The 22,361-nt window shown below is 40.1% G+C and overlaps 1 protein-coding gene across 4 annotated transcripts in view; it reads left to right on the top strand.

Moving 5' to 3' along the window:
- Positions 1 to 22,361, top strand: part of TMEM132C (transmembrane protein 132C) — a 204,188-nt gene that overhangs the window by 134,420 nt on the left and 47,407 nt on the right. For all 4 annotated transcript variants that reach the window (XM_062631606.1, XM_062631607.1, XM_062631608.1 and 1 more), the window contains one exon: positions 15,712 to 15,895. In XM_062631606.1, the coding sequence (XP_062487590.1) occupies positions 15,712 to 15,895 (184 nt within the window). The remainder of the gene's footprint in view (positions 1 to 15,711; positions 15,896 to 22,361) is intronic.

The following is a 22,361-nucleotide window of genomic DNA, read 5'->3' as shown; positions in this document are numbered from 1 at the left end:
TCCATGACCCCAGAAAGGGCTTTGACACAGACTCTTAACACTAGACCACGTGGTACTTCATAAGCCAGCAGCACACAGCTAACAGAGATTCCTGCCGCTTAACCCAGGGCTAGTTACAGAGCTTTGAAGTAGGGAGAGAGAAAGGGGCAGCAAGTGAGCAAAAGAATTTATCTGTAAATAGAAGTTCTGCTCTGAATCCCCTTTGGCAATGTTCCCCTGCATGGAAGGGGCCCAGGTTGTGTGGTTAATATCATAGGAGGTTGACGGTAGATCTTGGCTAGCTAAGGGTAACGTAAATCTAATGTAGAATTTGAGAACTGAGAATGGGCAAGGGATGTAAGTGTAATTTAAGCTTGACAAACTCAGCCTGTCCAGCATGCCTTCTTGTGTCTCTATTACTTCCTGCTGTATATATAAGTATACACACACATACACACAGCATTTCATTCACAAGTTCTGCTCTCAGTTCTTTGGCTTGTCACAGATGTTTTTGTGCTTGCCAGTAAATTACATCAATGATTCCAGAAGCCTCTTTTTTTTTTTTGTCTGCTGGCATAAGTAGAACATGGAATGGAATATGATAATTTAATACAGCCAGCTAAGATATTCTCTGTTTCTTCTCTTCCCTTTCTCTGTCCATTTCACCAAGACATTTTCATTCTGTGAACCAGATCATCAGCAAGAGGAATCAAATAAAAATCCACTGATGTCAGGAAATAATGTCAATTTACACTACGTGACAGCTACTGAGGATGAAGAGACAATCTCCAATAGCCCAGAGCACCTCTTACCTCACAGTATTACTTTAGACACAATTTTGTCTTTATATTTGAGTACTTGGAGCTCCGTATTCCTGTAAATCCCTTTTTCTATATTCAAAACACTCCATCTGCTTTGGGAAACCCTTTAAATTAGTCATAAAGGCCAAGCCTCTTTATAGAAATAACTGGATAGCAGAGTCACCAGATCTGCAAAACTAACAACTAGCTTCCTGGTGAAATGTAATTCTTGGAAGGGATGGTGATGCTGCGGAAAATTATTAAGAAAATATTTGTCCATTTTCAAGGATTTTTTAGATTGAATGTCATGTAGATACGAGCATGTTTAGAAAGCATAGCAGATGCTGAACATCCAGAAGACGGCAACCTCTTCCTTTCTGGTGCAAACTGCATGTTTTGCAACAGCAGGATATTTGCAGTGATTTATAACCTGTGTTTGACAGTGTGTATGTACCATGTTGGCTTAGCACTGCTCCCTCACCAGAGCAGCAGAGTTCAACCCCACTGGAAATTCAGCTCTTCATGTCAGATTGCTCTACAGAGATTTACTCTCTGCATTAGCCAGAATTTAAAATCTCTGGAATTGAAAGCTTTTGTTCAGGGATTTTAGGATGAATTCTGTTGAACCAACGCCACCTGCATTTCTGTTGTGATAACAAGGCATCATATTGATGGGTATTCCAGGTGACCTGAGCGATTCAGGTCACCTCACGATTCAGGTCACTTCAGCTACAACTGTTTCTTTATTCTGTGACCAAAAAATGTTGGGCACAAACATGTACTTCTCACAGCCAAGCATGGACCATGCTCAGTCAGCCATGTGCATTCCTGAAATCTCTGTTGAAATAATCCCCAAACAAAGAAAGGGTTCCTGTTTGTTGTCCAGTCCTTTGCAGCCTGATGTTGAATAATCTGCCAAGCCATGCTAAAGCATAGGGCTTATCCCAGGTGAAGGTAATAACAAAGGTGCAAGGCAGAGGAGAATCAGACCATGACCCAAATTCATTGAATTAGGGGGAGGAGAGGGAAAACCCATCTCCTGGGGAGTGCAGCCAGGTCATCTCTGGGAGCAGAGCATTACACTCGGTGGAATATTCAATAGCAGCCTATAAGCAGCTCTCTGCTGGCGGTAAAGGTCATCTCTTGGTTTGCCTTGGGCATCAGAAAATACTTTGAAATTGCCCTGGCTTCTCTAAGCTGACAGTGCTGCTGGAGAGAGTGCCTGAGGGTACAAGCGAGGTGACAATGGAACAGTGGCCCTACTCCCATCAAAATCAAAAGCAGAACGTCGATTGACTTGAGTAAAAGTAAGGTCAGGACCAAAGTGTCGAGTGTAACGTATTTCAGTGTTGTCATCGTGCTGATTTTTCAGGCACAGGAGAATGGTTAGCAGTATTCGCTGTAGAGCTTCAAGAGTTTGGAGAGATGTTGACACAGATTTTAATAGATGGATCATTTCCTGCACACTACAGTTTCTCTATTTAAAGAAGAAGTGCCGCATGCTGAAGGGAATAATAATGTGTCCATGATTCACTCCTTTTATAATCTTGTTCTGAAGGGGATGCATCTGACAGATTGCTACCCCAGGAAAATTGAACTAGATTAAGGATCTGTAGCTGGGAGGAGGCCGGAAGGGGCAAACTCCTTTATATTTGTGCTGTTAATTTCCAAGACCACCCTGTCTAGTTGGCTGTTATCCTTCCCCCCTTTTAACCTTTTTTCCATAATGCTCCTTGCAGGCTGCTTTATCAAATAAGAATCCATGACAGCATTCTTGGATTTTCTCTGCATACAGCTGTACGTGTGTTTTCCCATTAGCACTTCAGATGAGTGTAGCACAGCTTGGGCTGACAGACGTCTAATGGTTGTCTTTAAGAATTGTCTCTTATCTGATACTCACACAGCTGTGAAGTCAGTTCTGCTGGTGTTCTCATCCAAGAGCAATTAATAAGTGTAAGAAGGTTTCCTAACGTACAGACAAAGGTGTAAATGCAATTGAATTACCCCAGCTGAACTGCATGCTGAGATGGGGTTCAGCTGACCTGTCTACTGCACCAATCCACAGGAACGTGGCCATTTGCACTTGTAAGGCCAAGCCTTCTGGCTTGAGGCTAACGAAGAAATTATTAATGACTTTTGGAATTGTTAAAGTGTCCAATGGCATCAAGCTTTTGCTTCCTGCAAAAGTAGTTGAGGCAGCAGTACAGAGGGACAGATTGGGCCAAGAGATGGCTGATAGAAAGGCAGGATTTGAGACCTAGAGGTTTAGTAGAAAGTTCATTAGCAAGCAGTTCCCACTCATCCAAATTAAATCTTGTTTATAAATAAAGGAAAATTTCTGTATGAAACACCATTTCAGACTGTCTACAGTGTAAAGTGCAGAGTGGGACATGGGCAGCGCTTTGAAATTGAACTTCACCCTTAGAAACTGGAAAAGAACCTGAGCATGTGGCACTTTCACCCCTGCAAATCTCATCAAGCTTTATCACCTCCTGCAAGTGCCTTCCAGAAGAGAACTGTGACTCTGATGATGTCCACTTTTGTCAGGAATTCCCTGTAGGGTTGATTTTCTACTTTTCCTGTTCCATTTTCACTTAGAGAGAAGATAACCCTCAATTCTAGTTTTGAAATTAAACTAACTGGTCGTCCTTACCTACTGGTAAGATTGAAGCAGCGGAAGGAAACCTATCCGTGATTCAGGCGTGAGTCAGCAGATGTTCTCCTTCCCTGCAGTCCGACTCTCAGAGTTCAGCTCTGGTACATGGATTCGGGTGGGACAAATTCACACAGTGGTGAATCTCACCCCACATGACTTCCTTTCCACTACTTCTTCCATGCATTCCAGCTAGCTATTTCAGGGCTGTGCTGCCATCAGCCTTCTGACGACAGATTACTGGTTCATAAGAAATAATGTTATCACAGGTACATTATCTTAAACGTGTGTATTCCTTGTGAATATGGTTACTCCTGCTTCTTTCTCACTGAGCATTGCACCACTCTCATCCCACATGGGGACGCTATGTGTGCAGATGGGCTTTTGCTGTTGGCTTTGCATTTCTTTGGAACCTTGGCAAAGCTGGGCTTTAATCAGTCTAATCCCAATTGTCTGATCAAACAAATGTCAAAAAAGTCAGCAAAGAGCAGGAGTGGTGACTAATATTGCTGGAAACTTCAATAACAAAGGGAAGGCTTGTTCTGTAGAAACTTTATTCCTTATTTTCGACTGTGTCCCCTAAATGTCATTTGTATAATTACACAGAAACCTATTTCAATTCACCTCGTGCAGAAGGACATAGAAAGAAGGGTATAAAAAGGCAGTAATGCTTCTTTGGAAAAAAATGACACTAGATTTTTAAATCTTTGCTTTGGGCTGTGAGACAAACATATAACTCTGTGGTGCATGGAGAGACTCTGTGCTAGACTCTTGTTTATTACTTTCTGCAGTAAAAAACTCGCTGTTGTTGAAAGAGTGTTCTGATACTGTGCAGCCTATGGCTCCCTCTAGCACTCCTCCACTCTTCCTGGGGGTCAAGTTAAGATGAACATTTTTTCCTGTCTATGGAAAGTCATCTCTGTGAAGCATAATGTCTCTCAAAAGCCTCAGCAATATCCATTGTATTTTCTTCCTTGGAATTGGGGCCTGGCTTAGCAAATTTGAAACTTGAGACTTCCCACCAAATTAGACATAGCTGTTTTCTAATTGAGGTGTTGTAGGGAAAAAACAGCTTTGGACTGAACCTCAGAGTCATCAGTTCAAAGTTGCTCTTGGAGTTTATCTGTAAGTGTTTTGTCAGTCGGGTAGGCACTTGCTTTTCTCACAGGCCATTTACCATTAGGATCGTGTCTCCTTCATTTGTCTTCTTGAAATATTGAGGGCACATTGCTCTTCATGTGCCTGACAGTCAGACAGGAACGTCTGCACTCTGCCTGAAAGCTGCTGTCCCCTATCAGCTCATTTTAGCTGCAAATACAAACATTCAGTTGTCATCCAATGAAATCTTTAAAAAGTAGCTGCATCTCTGAGAAACTTTGGTGAACATTTTGGGTAAAGACAGATTTCCTACTGCAGTGAATATCTTGCATATTTTCCTGCCTCTTCCTTCTAGTAAGGAGAAGTGTCAGATATGACTGCCAAGAAACAAAGATTCAGGACTTCTTTTCTCCATGCAAGCACAGAGTCTAGACTAGAAGTCTCCATCCTGATGGTGACAGAGTCTTCATCAGCAGTACAGAATGAATTTTTTTTTGTAACTCCACCCTGCCACTGAATTGCTTTTGCTCCACATCTTACTTTTTTGCTCCAAACCAAAACACTTTTAATTACAAAGTTTAGAACTTGCTTAGGGAAAAGCAGAACATTAAAAAAATGAAAACTTTTTGGATAAAAACTCTGGTGATGTGACAGAGCTTTATAGTGTCACAGTGGGGTAGAAGTCAATGATAAATACATAGGTTACCCTGAATACACTAGATATAAAGAGATAGAAAACTCTGAATATCCAGAAGTGAAAGAAAGTGAGCTTGCTAGGGAGATGGTGAATTATGCAGAATCCAAACAGATAGTTGGTATAATCTCAAATCTATCAGTCTTGACAGTATCCTTTTAAATGACTCCTTAAAAATGTTAATTACACATCATAGGCACTTAGCAATGACATTTCTGCCACTGAGTGTCATGGGGACATTTTCCCTTTTATTATCCTTGAACAGGAGAAGTGAACTCCCTGAGCTGGCCACCAAATAACTGTATCATGTAATGGTCCTACTTCCTATATTTATGTTGGTTCTACTTTTAATAAGCTTCTTTTTAAGATCACAGTGAGGGAGAGCTGTGGATGGTATTAGAAAGGCAGTGTTGTTAAGCTTTGCTTTATGAACTGTATAATAAAGGTTTGTCCATCAGACTTGCAGAACTACAGGTGCTGAACACCCTGGGGCCCAGGATTTCTGTAAATTTGAATAAAACCTGTGTTTCTATCTGCAGACTGAAGATGTCGGTGATGTTTTTGTCTAATTTCTGCAGGATATTCACTAGCAGCAGCTCACTCCATCATACATTTGTTTTAAACATGCAGAAAGAAGACAGAAAAGAAGAAGGGAAAGGGAAAGTGGAATAAAACACCCCAGCCACCACTGCTTGCATATTAGGATTTTCTACTGTGAACTCAAAATGGAGTTTCTTTGTCTAAGATGGCTCCTGCAGCTTCCTCTCCCTCTTTACTCTTCTTCAGAGGGAAGATAAAGCTTCCTTTCTTATTGCTATCTAATCAATATTGCCTCTATCTTACTTTATGAAACTTCCCTCCTTATGATGGGGTGTTTGCATCATCAGAAGTGACACCTTACTGTTTACTCCATCTTGGTGGAGTTTTTTGAAGTCAGTGTGCATCTTATCCAACACTTCTGGCTTTGGGTTGGGTTTATTTCCTTTCATATCTTCTGAGAACAGATCTGGTAAACGGCATGTATAATGTACATTGAGGGATATTAAACGTGTGTTCTTCCTGGATATCTAAGCTTCCTTGTTTTTCTTATGGCCACTGTGTAAAGGCCAGCTTGGCGATGCCAAAGAGTGAGCTGGGGGATGGAAAGTTTAATGTGAGCAACACTTTCTAAACTCCCCCTGCCCTCCTGTCCTTCACACTTCTCATGCAAAGCCTTCGTTTTACAGTGCTTGTCGCAGTTTTACAGTATAAACCTTCAATGCACTGCAGCAAAGCTATGCCAAGATATGGTAAAATGTCCCATTGCAAGTTTGACCTTGCAAGATCATGCTGAATAGTTGCAGTTTACAGAGACTGTGAAAGAACAAAATGCTGTTACTCACCATTGTGATGACAACTTTTGGGTATATGTATTTAGAGTGGACCAGTCTTTACAATTACCCAGGACAGTGTCCTAAAGTGTATGTATACCTGCAAATAAATAACCAGTAGATCTGAATTAGGCTACTACAGTTGACTGTGCTCTCCTGTGACTTTTCACTGATGTCATTCCCATTTACATGGAATCTCAGCTGAGCTCAATATTTATCCTGCTGTTACTGCTTAGTATTTTCCTTAGACTAGATTGGGTTTCTGCTTTACCCTAATTGTATTTTACTTTAGCATAGTAAAGACCATGTGAGCAGCATACAATGTTAAAGAGAATTTGCAAGAAAAGGGTAGAATTAAAAGAGTATATCATATATTCTACAAATACTAATAAGGGCAATAATATGGTCTGAGACAGGAGATACGACTTGAGACTGGGGAAAAGGAATATATTCCTGCTGCAGACTGCTCCTTAGTGAAGCTTGCAAAAATATATTGACTTTCTGGAAATAAAAATACTTTTCTGCCTCCCCCAGGCTGATTCTCTCTCACTCTAGATTGTACGCAGTTCTGTTCAGTTCTCTGCAGCTTCTACTCTGAGGGACTCCACACAAACTGAGTTTGCTTTGAGATGAAATTGCAGGTGTTGAGCTTATTTCTCAAAGGATGCAGCTCATTTTAAGGTCTTTTACTCTCTATTCAGGCAGCTTCACAGACACCTAGAAAAGCTCTTCAGTTAAACTGAAGGTCTCTTCAGATAGATGCCACCAACCAGTTTGCCTCTGATCTGAAAAATCCCTTTACCTTCTTTGTGCATTGGAACTTGAAAAGCTGCAGTCATGCCCAAATGGAACGTAGGGGAGAGCGTGGGGCTCTCACCCAGAGGCTTGTCATATCATTGCCCCACGGACTTTGTTCATAGGCAGCATGTTTGAAAACCTGCTTTAGTTCACCTTTGGGTTGTTTTATTCATCATAATATTCAATACTTATATGTTTGGGATTTTTTTTCCCTTTATTATGCCTTTAAATGTGTGCTTTCTTTCTATCCATTGCCTCTACAAAATGCAGGTATTTTATCAGCTTTATATGCCTGGTTAACTTTTTAGGTATATCACACATCTGATTTACATGTGCAGTAAATACATATACATAAATGTGATTCATCTTGCCACCTGATTCATAATGCAGTTTCATCTTCAGGTTGTTTCAACACAGGTGCAAATGCCTGATACACTTAGACCTATGCGAGCAATACCTGGAGGGATGTTACGCATAGCAATCTGCAGCTAGGCTGCATCTCTTGCTTTGATCAATTCATTTGAGAGCATAACAGACCACAAATGCCTGGCACAGTCCAGTATTAGTAACCAGTTATTACAGAAATCAACTGGTCGTGTCAACAGCAACTGACACCTCTTCACTAGAAGGGGTAGCCTTTTTGGGGCTACTCCAGTAACGAGACCCAGGAGGCCAAGTCCATCCAACTCATAAATGGATTTAGCAAATGGAGGGCCTTGTTCTGTACCAATTCCAGGGGTACTGTTGCTCATAAATGGAATAAAACACCCATGCCAGATATCTGTAATCAGAAAATCTGTTATATAAGCTGTTTTTTCAAAGGTGTTCTCCTGACTCTGAATATGTTTATTTCACGGGCTGCTCCCAAACTATTAAAGCAAGCAATTAATAGTGAATGATAAAACATGCTTTTGTGTATTTGATCTCTGCTTGCTGCTTTTAGCAGGCTGAAAGAGCAGTATAATCTAATGCTGATAATGGGAATGATTCCGACTTCCTTTCTCCATTTGAAAGCGCTGGTTCTGGAGTGAATCTCTCGCAAAATCTCTGCTCAGAGTCTCTCTTCCAGTGGCGTCCCTTGGAAGATTTTCAGTGCTTACACATTTGCTGTCTCCAAAAGAGGAAAATACTGCTTACTTACAGTGATTCTGGAGAGATTCCAGCACTGAATGAATACTAAGTAGAAAATGTCCTTCTCAGAGGCAGGAAGAGATGATGAATCGCTGTGAAAACTTATTTCTTGACCAATCTGCCAATGTATTTTGTTATCTGAAATTATAATGAAGACATTAGCAGACTAATATCTTGTGCAAACTGAATGGAAAATGAAATAAAGGTGGGAGATGATGATAGCTCACTAGAGGGATTCGCACGTAGCCTTTCTAGGATGCCACCATTCTGAGGCAGAGGGTCACATGCCTGCTTCCTTTGGGAAAAGGGAAAAATCAATTTCATCTACCTTGTGCCTGGATGTGATGTATCAGAGAAGACTAATGAGCCTGCTACCCTGACTGCAGCATTTATTAGTAATTAGTGACTCCAACAAAATGCTCTGAATAAAATGAAGAAACTGGTGAGTTATTGCAATCCCCAGTCAGGTCTCCCTCCTTTAGGGACAGTCTCATTCAGCTTTCAGCCTGTCCAGGGGAGGAGCACTTCTGGTTTTCTGTACTCTAATTAGCAACATGACTTTTGCTGTTTGTCATAGGATAGCACTGAGATTAGCATCTGTGGGCAAGGCTTGCACAAAGAAGTCGGTTAGGCACCACATACCCTTTAATGGTTCAGGGTTTTTTTGGGACTAGAAGAAAAAATTATTATTGACCTTGTTAAACTGGGAAATGAAGGCACAGAAAGATCAGGCTCTCTCCACCTTACACCCAGATAGTGCATGTTTTGTCAGCTAAGAATTTCCCTTGCAAGTGGGAACGCAGCAGTTGAGCCTTAAGTCGTCCGTCTTCTCTTTCCTTCATGGCATGTGGTTGAGCCCAGCAGACATCCTGGGGTTCAGGACTAACATGGTAAAGGTACCATATTCAGGTGCCTAAAGTAGCAGACAGGCACCAGGGCTTTTTTTTTTTAAGTTCTATGATACCTAATTCCTATTGATTTTATTTTAGCTGTAAGGACCTGTATCTTTATGTCTTGCCTGAGGTCATTAAAGGATGCTATGGAAGAGCTGGGAAGTAAATTGAGATTTCCTGTCTCAGTCCAATACCTTAATCAAAAAGCTATGTTTTATATCACAGCTTATGACAAGAAAGCTAAGAAACCTTATTAACTAATCTAACTCTCATCTGGACTGTACAAAGAAATAAGTGCAGCATTATATCATCCTTTTGAAGATATATATGTATATTATGTTGCTCAAGAGTTTGCTAAGTTGTATCTTGAATATTTTCCTTTGAAGACCTTCATAATACTTTCAGTGTGGTAGTTTTCCATGAAATTATGTCCTCTCTATCTGTTAATTGCCAAAATACATCATCCTTTCCTTTTTCCTCTGCTGGTTTTTATGGTCGAAAGATGAAAGCTAGGCTAATACTGCAAAATAAGAAATTTAAACTGCATTTGTCTCCAGTAGTTGGCATTCTTCCTTAATTACTGCCTTCTTTCTACAGTTTTCCAATGAGATTAACTTTGTAACAGCTCTTATGAAGGACCTGCTGAAAGAAACTTACATTAAGCATTTGTACTCCATTTGATCAAGTGTTTCAGAAAGAAAATTGATGGTTTAAGGTCTGAGTGGTGGATGTTACAGCATTTAGCTCATAGGGACCAGATTCAAAGGGTTGCTAATGACCCACCCATTGGTAGCATTGAATGCTGAATATGTAAGTTAATTGATGTGTAAAGAGCTGCCCACATAATTTCATCATGTTCGCAGTTATCATCAGTCACTTTCCAGATCAGGTTCTAATCTCCTGTGTTTTATTAATTTTTTCTTAAATTGCTGTGATTCATCCTGATCTGAGGGTGTGTCCTCTGAAGATGGCGCAGTTATCAAATGTGATTAGGAAGAGGTGCAGGAGGAACAAGAAATTGAAACAAGCAGGAATGGAGAAACATAAGCCCTGTACCCCATTATAATCTTTTCCAAGATGGGAAGAGGCATTGGTGTATACAGCAAGGTGGGCTGAAGTACAGATTTCTCTGGGGTTCAGTTTGACTGTTGGATTTTGATGAGAGTTTGTCTCTGTACATGGTAATAACATACATCAAGACATTAATTTTAGTGAAGATGTGCACTGTAACTGAGGGATAATAGGGTTTGTCCTCTTTCCAGTATTTTATGTCATTGAGTAAGTGCTGATCTTGCATTAAGATGTCACTGTCAAACTGGATAGCATTAAAGAGGAAAAGGGTTGCTAAATTTTCGGCAGGTCGAAGTGTTCTTGGATCCCTAGGCACTTCCAGTAAAAATCTGTTGGAATAAAGGATGGCAAAAAGAAATGGTTTTAATCTAGGCTTTTTAAAATTTCTCTTTTGAGAGCCACTGCAATAAATCAAAATTATTGATTTTGCCTGTAGCCGTCCTAAGATTCACTCATTTAAGAGTTGAAACTGCTCTATTACTCAGAGCAATAACCCAACACTTTGAAATCTCTCATCAGAGACTATTGGTCCACACATACAGATGGGCATTCAACAAAGATTTCCGTTTGTTTATGGATCTTGCATCAACTGAGATCTGTGCACTGCTTTTCTTAGTAATTATCTGCCTGCCTCTTTACTGCACCCTGTGAAAGCCTTTGCAGCACTGGGCCTGTGGTTCACTGTTTCTGGGCTCAGCTGAGCCCTGGCCATGCGTGGCCAGCACAAGCATTTCAGCATTGACAGGTTTAACATCATTCCACCCCTTACTAGACCTCTGCAGAGAAACAGAATCTATTTTGCATTCTAGCATCTGTAGTATTACCCACATTATGTGTCTATCTATGGGTTTACATGTGGGCTGTGTGTCCATGATATCATGTTTTAAGTCCCCTATGTTGAAGACAGGTTTAAATACAGCTTTTGATGCAGCCAGTCCTGGGTATCCATGCAAGAAAAATTTCCTTCCAAGGGTAAATATTTCTCAGGGCACTGAACATTTGAATGATCCATAAGTAGTTGCAAAGGAATGCTTAATAACATACTCAAAAATATTCGAAAATCAAAAATCCTGGTTAAATTAATAGTAGCTGATATCAAAAGTGTGTGTTTGTGACCTGGTGAGCTGGTGAGTTCCATGGCAGTTTCTCCCTCTGTCACTTTTGTTTTGCCTTTTATGCATTTTTTTTATTATATTTCCATTAGCAGAATATTTTTGTTCCACCTTCTTTTGCTAAAATTGCTCCTCAGAAGCATTCACACAGCTCTGCAGCACAGTTCCTCCTCATTCTCCTGGGGTAGTAGTTTACTACTAGCCTATGCCAGTAGCAAATTACTAACCCCATCACTAACTTGCTGGCTCAGCCACTGTAACCAGTAAGTAGTTCCTAATCATTGCCCATCTGCTTCAGCAGAGGAATAACTATGGGTTCAGTGCTCCTCACTTATGCCTGTGTGCCCAGACCCAGAGCCAGAGTGGCTGTTTAGCAGATCAAAGGGAGTCCTTACTCCCCTGTGCAAGCGCATGGTCCAATCTAGCCCTGAATAATTAGCATATTTATAAATTAAAATAAATCCAAGGAGTGAACTGACCATGGGGAACTCTCAATCCAATCAAATTAGACTCATATATCCACCCCAGAGCAATTCCTTAGAAACCCTGCCTTCATGAATCTTCATTTGTAATCACGACGTGCTGTGTACTTTAGAAAAGTTTGATAATTACTTGCTGTTCCAGCAGCTGAGCAGTTCTAAATGTTAGATATTAAGGAATTGCTGTTTCAGTCAGTGAACAAGCTCTGAACATTAAGTGTGCTTCATGAGAAGTTTTTTTCTCAGCCATTACACATCTCTGAAGGCATATTTTTTTTCAAGTGGATGCTTTCCCAGCTGTTGATCATCTCTCTGTTTCTTCTGTATGAAGAGAGAAGGAGGAAACTGATGATACTGTGACATTGTGTAAAGGCTTTATTACTATGGAGGGAGATGGGTGCATTACTCACAAATGCAGGCGCTGAAATAATTATGCAGGTGATCCTGAAAAAGTGCCAATAAAACCTTTTATCTTATACCATGCAGTTTTGAACATTTTTCTATCACTTATTTTACAAAAGAAATATTTTACCCATGTTATACAGAATTCTGTGAAAGAATTTTAGTACCATTTTTTATATCTCTTCACCACTACAGCTTGATACATTGGGAAGAAGCAGCCTACCATTGTCATGGGTCATAAGGATACTTGGCTGAAATAGCTCAGTGAGTGGTACCAAGTGCTCAGTGAGAACTGGAAATCCAAATTAAACAGACGTCTTGAGGCAGTGTTGTGAAAGGCAATAGCAGTGATTTCTTCCACAGAATAGCTCATCAAAATATGCCTCATGTACAGAATGATGGTGGAATATAAGGTGGATACGCTGAAGGCCATTTAAAACTGGAATCAAGTGCTGCGGTTCCTGTTTCCACTGATACTGGAATGATGGTCTAGTGGTTAACAAGAGATTTGGAAAAACACAGATCAGTTCCTTGCCTTGTTCCAGTCTTCCATATGACCTCATTAGTATCACAGTGCCTCTCCTTCAGTCCTCGTGTGCAAAATTGAGATAGCTATGTCTACAGCAGAATGGAGAAAAGGTTTAGGAGTTGATGACCCTCAAACCTCACTGCAACAGATGGTATATAAACAGAGTATGGGAGCTAAGTCCCTCGTTTTACTTCTAGAAGATCACACAGTGGTAGATGCAACTGTCAGTGGTGGGAGATTGATTCTGATAATTCTGCATTTGGGAGGAAGGAAGTCAGTTTATGTCAGACTTGTTTATGGTGGAGTTTAGTGCTTCTTAGCGATGTGGGCTGTTTGTGTCTCCAGTGAAGCTAATATTGCTGAGAGTGCAACTGAGGCAATAGCAGTCAAGTGTGGTTTATGTTCCACTTGTGCAGTTTGCTATGAAGTTCTCCAAATGTGTACGTGTGTGTGTAATAGATAAAAGAACGTTGACATTTTCTTTGATTGATATAATCAAAGTCTGTCCACACTGCAGTTAGGTGTGCTGTAAAATGCACCACAAAAACAGGTGCCCAGAGATTCCGTTCTGGTTTTTTCCCCTGGGTAGCTCAAAGCCAGGCTCGAGTGTGTGCTGCTGGTAAACAGTATGGACAGCTCATGAGCAGAACACAAGGCAACTCTAAGGAACTGTCTGAAGGACCAAGGAAAATTAGGTATGAATTGAGTGCTGTGATCCAGAGGGAGGTGATCAGTCCTCAGAGCATCAGGAATCAGTAGGCTGGCTGGAAATGAGCCTCAGCTTCACAACTGGAGCTCTCTGATCCTGCTAGGAGAGTTGTGGGTCTTCTGTTGTAAAGCTGCACATTTCACATCTGCTCAGACGCTATGTAGAGAAGTGCAGACTTCCTGATCAGGAAACCTTTCCTGACATATAGCCTCCCTTAGAACAGCTTCGATGTGTGCAAAAATGTATTCTCTATTTAGCGTAACTGAAAGCACTGAGATAGTCAATCACATGTAAAAACTTTGTCAGTTACTAAGCATCAGATCTAGAAATGGTGAAAATAATGGCATTTCAGGTGTCATTAATCTGAGGCATAATGGTGCCTTTAACAGCTAAATGAACACTGTAGCTCAGGTAATTCAGGTATCTTTGCATATAATCAGGCTTTCAAATAAATTGCAAAGTTCAATCCAGTATGTATTCATTTTGAGACGTCCCGGAAGTGTGTAAACTGCAGTTAGCACAGTTGCCTTATATTTACAAGCTCTAAGATTTAGTAGGAACTCTTCAAATGGGAATAGCCTGGTCTTGAGTTACGAATTGCTAAACTCATCCATCTATCAAATTACTACACAAAATCACTCTTTAAATGCATGGAGGAAGTATACCGCTATTGCAGATGTGTTCCTATGTCTCTTTTTGACACAGCAAGAAAATAGCAAGGAAATAAATTTAAAGCATTGGGCAATATTAAGACTTTTCAGAGCAAGGCATCCAAATGAAAACCCATAATCAAAATAATAATTATCAGGGAAATGCATTTGCTTTCACAGTAATCATGCAAAGTAAAGCACGGAATATGTCTTAAGTAATAAAAAATGGTGATTTCTGTTCAGAGGTAAGAAGAAAGCCTAGCACTTGAGGATAAAAGCGCTTTGTACATGATCAGTTCTTGATGGATTTTCTCAGAAATGGGCCTTTGTGTATTGTACATAAAAAAAAGAGGGAAAATTGAAGCCGTTATATGATGAATGCATCCAAAGGTGTGATGAAGCTGGGATTGGGTTACTGAAGCTAGGAAGCTGCCTGTCTTTCTCTTCATTTTACAATTACTACAGTGTAGAGTTAGGTTGAAGTGATATTCTGTGAAATAGTAAGACTTTCTACACTGTGGAAAGACTTTTGGAAAGTTCCAGAAAAGTCAATGTATAATTTCTGATGCAGGTAATTTGTTGGGTTTTATGTTTGGGTTTTTTTTTAATTAAACTGGCAGATAGTCTGGCCAATTTCTTCCATACAATCTTTTTATTTCTGATATAAAGAAATTTCAGCATGTCTTTTCATATTTGTTATTCAAATTATCTTATGCCTCCTGACTTCATAGTATATTTTACCTTCCATAGCTTTGTTCTCCCTAGTTGGTCTCAGCTGTTTGGGTTTCTAAATCCCAGAGCTTACCTCTAAGTTTAGACTAATCTTGTCATTTTGCCATTTAATCGGGTTAATATTTTTAACAGCTTCCATGCAGTATGTAAGAGCTTCAGTTACACTGAGTTTCATTGCTAAGGCTGTATATGATTTTGATAGTGGACATATACAATGAATCTTGGTTTTCTTTTTGTCCACACTAATTTTGAGCTCTTAAGTCTCCATGAGTGGCACTGGACTTTGGTTGATTTGGGTCAAATCTGTTTGCAGTTGGGTTGAATCATACTTGCAAAATCATAAAAAACATGTAATAGAATAAGTATACTTTTCTTTCAGCTGATACAATATCCTGGATTTTATCCCTCCACATAGTGTTCATAGTAAGAGCAGCTGACTCATTTTGAGTAATTCCAGTTTATATGCTCTGAAGAAGTTGTAGATTGGAAAAGGCCTAGTGTTATATCTGCATATAAATAGCTGCATTTTCCAGTAGCTAATATGATTCACTTCATTTGCCTTCTTCAGTGGAAGTAATAGCTCTTCCCTTTCCCTGTTTTCCTCTTTTCAGAAGTAACAGTTTATTCAATGAGGTCGTGCAGATGAACTTTGAAATAGCCAGTTTCAGCAGCCTTTCTGGAACGCAGCCCATCACCTGGCAGGTGGAATACCCTCGGAAGGGGACAACAGACATAACCTTGTCTGAAATCTTCATCTGCCAGAAGGATCTTGTTGGAATTGTTCCACTGGCAATGGTAAGAAACTGTTTTAGCATGTTGCTCCATACAATCTGTATGCGGTCTGACAAAACATATACCAGGCCTCAGAGAGACTGGCAAAGGAGTGCTGTCTGCCCTGCCTCCCTTGCTTGCTAAAATCATACCCTCATTTAATGGTCTATACACATCACACTATTTCAGTTCTTATAAACTTACCACACAGGAAAGGGATGCTGCCACCTTAAAAATCTCTCTGGCTTTTAAATACTGAATTTCTGACATCCATGGTTCCCTCCAGGCCACCAGCTGGTAAGAAAAAGCCAAGTAGATTTACATTCCCATTTCTAATTGACACTGCATAGCTCCAACTTGCAAGCTGTAGAGAAACTTTATAGGGCCCGGAGCACCTTTTGCTTGCTTGGTCCTTGGTAGGCTGAGGCGGATACAGATTTTGCTGGCTGTTTCCCTAATAGTGTAAGAACCTGTGGCTTTAAGGGAAAGAGAAAATAATAATAGCCTCGATAATATGTTTAACAAAAATGTAATATAGATTTTCATATGGAAAAATGCTTTGGGTTAATATGTGCTCTGCTCAGCGTTGTAGCCTTTTTGTGGGCTACCTACCTCCCTGTGAAATCATACCTGTTGCTTCTCTTTACAAGATGATTTGTGGAAGCAGTGTTGCCTTTTCTTCCTCTAGCCCAGTGAAGATGCAGTTAGTTCTGCAAAGCAAGGCGGGGACAGTGGGAGCATTGAGACTTAGCAGTTAGAGCCCCCTCCTGTGAGTGAACAACCTAGGATTATTTTCCTCCGAGTCAAGCAAACAAGGAATTTCACTGGAGTCTCCAACATCTCAGGTGCACTGCTGGGTGGGCATTTTATTTTCTATAGGATTTAGGTACATGCTGAGAACTTTTTCTGTGCTCGCAGGTGAAATAGGTGCAGAGCATTTATTTTGGAAGTCCTGCCAAAGCTCAGGAAAGGGAGAAGTGCAAAGCTACCTAGAACAGCACCAGGTGGCAATTCATAGAGGAACTGCACATGCTATCATTAGTCAGTGTTAGAGCTCTGGATCTGGGAGAGGAGTTAAACCTGTCTCACTTGTGAATTTTGCCTCTCCTGTGCATAATCTTGGTGGGGAGATTCTGGCAGTCTTTTCTTTGAAGGCTTTTCAGTGGTTTGCCGCAGATAATTAGATGAGTATTATTTCCTGGAAGTCCTAGTCTCAATATAGTCTTTCCGTTTGAAGAGTAAAACTGCCGCTCGTATCAAATGAGATCATGACCAGCAATTTCCTGATCCAAAGTCTGTGAAGTCAGCAGAAAGCCTGTGCTACATTGTAGATCTGAGAGGTAAATAATTGTCTTCGTTACCTGTAGAGTTGAACAGGAAATACATAATTGAGCTTCTGTGCTCTGTAGACTTGAGAATGTGTGTAGGCTTCTCTGGTCAGATGTTGTTTTGAGATAGGTGCCTTCCAGTACCGAATGATAGACTCCTGTCTACAGGCAGACTTAACATCTTCTACCGTGTATTCAGCAGCTGGGGAATCTAGTATCTCTATCAGGGTCTAATGCTTTTGCACTTGCATAGAAGGTTCGAGATTTACTTGCAGACTTGTGTCTATTCTAGATTAAAATTCTTCTGTATGTGTGGGTTCCTTTAAGAACTGGAGGTCTAAATGAATTAATTTAGCATTGTTTAAATTGTGTAAGGTAAGATCCTTTGTTCCCAACAGGTGCACCATTAGGCCCTCTGGGTTGTGCAAAGGGTTCAACCACTGAAATCATTAAACCTTTCTCTTTGCAAAGCTTTCTTGTGTTTGTTTATCTCATTTCTGTACCTTGTGATAACACTCGGCTGGAGCCAAAATATACTGTGTTAACAGAATCCAGTCAGATGGGATACTAATGCAAAATTGGCTTTGCTAGCAGGATATTAGTAGATAAAGGGAGTTTTCTGTTAGCTAACATGGCATATCCAGCCAGGGTGCTTTCTTCATTTAAGCATTAATCTCTGGTTGAGCTGCTTACCTGGCAGTTCTGCTCAGAAACAAGAGTCACACTGAAAAGTAAGTGATACTGTATCTGCTAAGAAGTCAGACCACAGTCTTTATCTCAACTACACACTGTAAAGCAACAGCACATTATTTTGCACAGAAATCAGACCTCAGCATTTATCAGCAAGTGTGTTTCATAATCCTTTAGAGGGTAAAGTAGATTTTGTTGATTTAAGCACAGAGTGTTCCTACAGCAAAACTGCTGACGTCAAAAGTAAGATCTGGTATCCCCAAATAAAGGGGAAGAACAAGCTGGATTAGGATGGAGGGATCTGATTGAGTCTCTGCCATTAGCCTGATGGGCATCCTAGTCGGTCTTTTGAGGATGAAAGCAGCTAATGTTTGCTTGGGTTCAGTATAGCATGAGGGTTGTCTCTGACTCGCAGAGTAATGCATGTCTCTTGTAAGCCATTCCAAGGTTATGAAGCAAGAAGGATCATGTATCTTTTATTGCCCTATGCCTGGTTACGTTACCAAAAGGTAGTAAGATGAAAAACAAGCAGGTCTTCAAAAGATTAGTGCAATCGTTGCTACAGTATTTTGGAATGAAAGATATTAGAGAATTGACATTGTCAGCAGGAAGTGAACCTGGAATTTTGTAAGAGCCTTACTCGGATCAGTGGAGCAAGTGATAGGATGCAGCTGCTGAAATATCAATGGGAATGTATCATACAGTCAAAAGAGATGGTTTTAATAGAATCTGTATTCTGTGTGCCTAACTACTACACTAAATAGTGTACGCAAGAAACAACAATGCATTGATGCTACTACAGCAAACACTGCAGTGAAATAAAAGGAGCAAGAGATATCAAAACTACTGGGTGGAAAATAAGTGTAATAACTTCTTTCTAGAAAAAAAAAAAAGATGTGTACACTTGAGGTAAGTATATTTTTTTTCCTGAGCTCAGAAGTTAATCAATCTGAGTAATTTTGGAGGACATTTCACCCTTCAAGGTATTTAGGGAGAAAAATGAGACAGAAAAGTGAGAAAAATGTAATTCTGTCTGATTCTGCTGCTTTCTAACTTTCACATACCAGAATTTTAGTTAAATAATTACTGTGGGAAGTGATGCATCAAAAATAGATCCTAGTCAGACATATGTATTACTCTCACTACCAAACTCTTGAGTATGGCACTTGGTGCAACCATCCACTCAGTATCTCTTTCATGCAGGCTGTTTCAGATTCTGTATGTCTCACTCAAAGTATGGATTTATAAGATTAGATTTGTATGTTACATTTCCATCACTGAATAGCAATAATTAACTGAGGCAAGAATTGTAAAGAGGTAATGTCATTTATTAGACCATCTGATACACACGGAAAAAGATAGGTGCTGTTTCAGGCACACAATCCTTCTTTCAGATCTCTTGACTCACTTAAATCATAGCAGGTGTGAAATAGCTACAGAAACTGGGGGTAGTAAAATTCATGGAGTATGAGAGTTAAATAAGAAAATAAGAAGATTTCTTAAGGCAAAATGGAAAATATATCCCACTGTCTGCTGGCAGGAAAACTCTACCCCAGAGATTCAATCTTCCAGTAGAGAAAAATCCACTGCCTGAGTTATGCCCTATTCTGGCATTTTTTAGTTCATATTACTTATTGCAGGATCAATTAGAAAAGTGTCTTCATAGGAACTTAATTAATTGTCTGCTAAGCTGCTTTTGAAAAGCTCCTCAATTAATCACAAGTAACTCAGAACTTGTCAGTTAAGGTGTAGAAGGCAGGTTACCTTGCTTTCCTCATGTTCCTGCAGTTTCTATCCTGTCACAAGCAAATGTAGCCAATTATATTGATTTTACCTCTTGATTGGATTAAAAAGCAAACCCAGAATTGTTCACCTTTCTGCCATGTGCACACACGCAAATCCCACTGAAGAAGGCTCTGTGTTTGTGTCCAACACGAGTCCGTGGTTTAGGAAATCTGGCAAGAAATTTAATGCTTCAAATGTATCATATGTATTTTTAATACTAGAAAATTTTGCTTTGACATAGAACAAAGTAGAAGGCCTACGTATAAGTTCATTGTTTGATGCCAGGAAGACACATTAATATTAAAGGAGAGCTCCCTCATGGGAGCACAATGGGGAATCAGTGGTTTAATATTTATGCAAGACCGTCTGGATCCGTGTATATAAAACCAAAGTAGTACTCCTTCAAACAAGTGCCTGGTTTCCATGTACCTTTCTTTATATTCAAAACTCAGCGTATTGACAGTTCTGCTGCATAAGTAAGCGAATGCCGTGAAAGATGCAGAGCTGTGACTCAGCCAAACCCACTTTTGGACGTTTTTATGTATGCTTGTTAACTTGCTCTCCATTAAAATACAGAGGATCAAATATTTAGCTCCTAAAGCAATGGTTGTTTTATATACACATTTGAGTATGATGTTCCCTAAAGTAAAGATTTTTTTAAGGTATTTCTTTGTAATGAAGTCCCTGTAACACCATTTTAAAATATGGACCTAAATAAATAGTTTTTATTCCTGCACACTCTTGACTTCCCACTGTAAAGCTCTATCTGCTTCAAGGTCACAGAAGTGCAGAATTCTCCCTCCTGTTAAATCTTTCAATCTTGAATTAAGCGGGGTGCAACAGGCACTGGGAATGTTCCAGAAGATAAAAGCTGAGGCTATATAAACTCATGCATTTCCTGATTTGCTTATCACAAACAAAGAAACAGATAGTCTACGTATCAGCTTTTCAGCTGACAGGTATTGTGTCAGATAATTTAATTATGAAATAAACACATCAAATAAACACTGTGAGTTGAAGGAAACTTATTTGATGTAAAACTATCCTATTATTATTAATAACTGGGACAACTTAAGTGAACTGTGAAGCCCTAAATAATACCATGAAGTCAAGAGGTTTTATAGTTCAGTTACAAGACGGAGTGCTCTGAGTGAAAGACCAGAGTTCCAATCTTCTGATGTTAAGGGAGAAGCAGTAACTGAGATCACTTGTATACCTACAACTTCCATCATGGCAGGTTGCAATGGTTTAAATGAGGATAGCATTCCCCCCTTTAGATTTATGGTGGTTGTAATTCCACTGAAGTTTGTGTCATTGCCCTGTATTTATAGCAGATAAACTCAGGATCCTGCATACCTGCTTATAAATTGGCTGCCTCACGTAGTGCGTTGATCTGTGACTAGCAATGTTCATCGATTAATCTTATCTGTTAAGAATTGGCTTTTTTGTTGTCTGTCCATCAGGAAACAGAAGCAAAAAAAAAAAATAATGAAGTGTTCATTGATCTTAAAGTGGTCAGAAGATGCAGACAACATAAAGAATTCAATATGGCTCAATTTAATGGTGCCTTAAGTCCCAGTTATCATTTCTACAACCCCTGTGCTTTTGCTTCTAGCTTCTGTTTTCCTTTTCTTTACTAAAATCACACTCAGTCCTGCCTTTTGCAGGAAATGAGAATGGATCGATAAGGCTATCTCAGCTGCCTGGAATTAATTTTTCCATTGGATCGAGTTGTATGTCATTTTCTGTGCAGCACAACAATATGTATCATTTCCTCTCCCAGCATCCCTCATATCTGACAATGCTGTTGAATGGATTATTCTGAGATTTTCAAAACGCTGAGGAGAGCTGGGGTCAGCTAGCTTCCAGATTTTTAAAGATCCCTGACATACAGAAAACTTCTGGGTTTCTTTGCTGATTTTCCTGTCTGTACTAGAGACGTATTAATATGAGCCTTAATATATGTGCTTCTCAGCCTTGTTGGGAGAGAAATCCTGCAAACCAAACACAACATTGCAGAACAGCGATAATGAGCATCAGACAGCCAGCGACTCAGTTATTGGATGCTTGGTGTTGTGGTGATACCTGAATGCTCCCCTTGAACAGGAGTGTCTCACAGCACCAGATGCTGCACAGACAAATGACAGACAAGTCAGAAACCTCTAGAATATTCTCAGTCTGCAAGCCAAGCTAATCAAAGTCAAGGTGTTGTTCAAGGTTGGATGAAACTGAGCTCCATGGACGGAAAAGGAGGGACAGCACAGCTGACACTGGGACACAGGATGCCACATAGCAGGCATAGGTATTTGAGATTCCCCCAGCCAGTCCATGCTGGATGCTGATCACTTGTGTGTGTTAGCAGAGTACTGCTTGTGGGCTCTTCCTTCTGACAGCATGGCACAGTGCAGGGCTGCATGGAGATAGTCAGGTGCTTCCATGCTGATTCTCAGCAGTGCAAGTTATCCTGAGTCAAGCCCACATTCCGCTGCAGATAATTTTGGTACTGTTTCATGGCACTGCATTGTCTGGAGATTATTTTGTCCGTGTGATTTGTTGGGCAGGATTTTGGACTGCTTTAAGTATTGGTTCCGGTTGGTGGCACTGCTCCATCAGAAGAAGACATCTTAAATAACAAGTTTATATTTGAAATGACAGCTGATTAAAATTTTCATTGTTTAACACAAGCA

Source organism: Pezoporus occidentalis, unplaced genomic scaffold (assembly GCF_034315485.1).
Source record: "Pezoporus occidentalis ecotype Australia unplaced genomic scaffold, CSIRO_AGI_Poc_V1 ctg37, whole genome shotgun sequence".
Lineage (NCBI taxonomy): Eukaryota > Metazoa > Chordata > Aves > Psittaciformes > Psittacidae > Pezoporus > Pezoporus occidentalis.
Note: the sequence above shows the minus strand (reverse complement) of the source record. Positions and strands in the feature narration are given on the sequence as shown.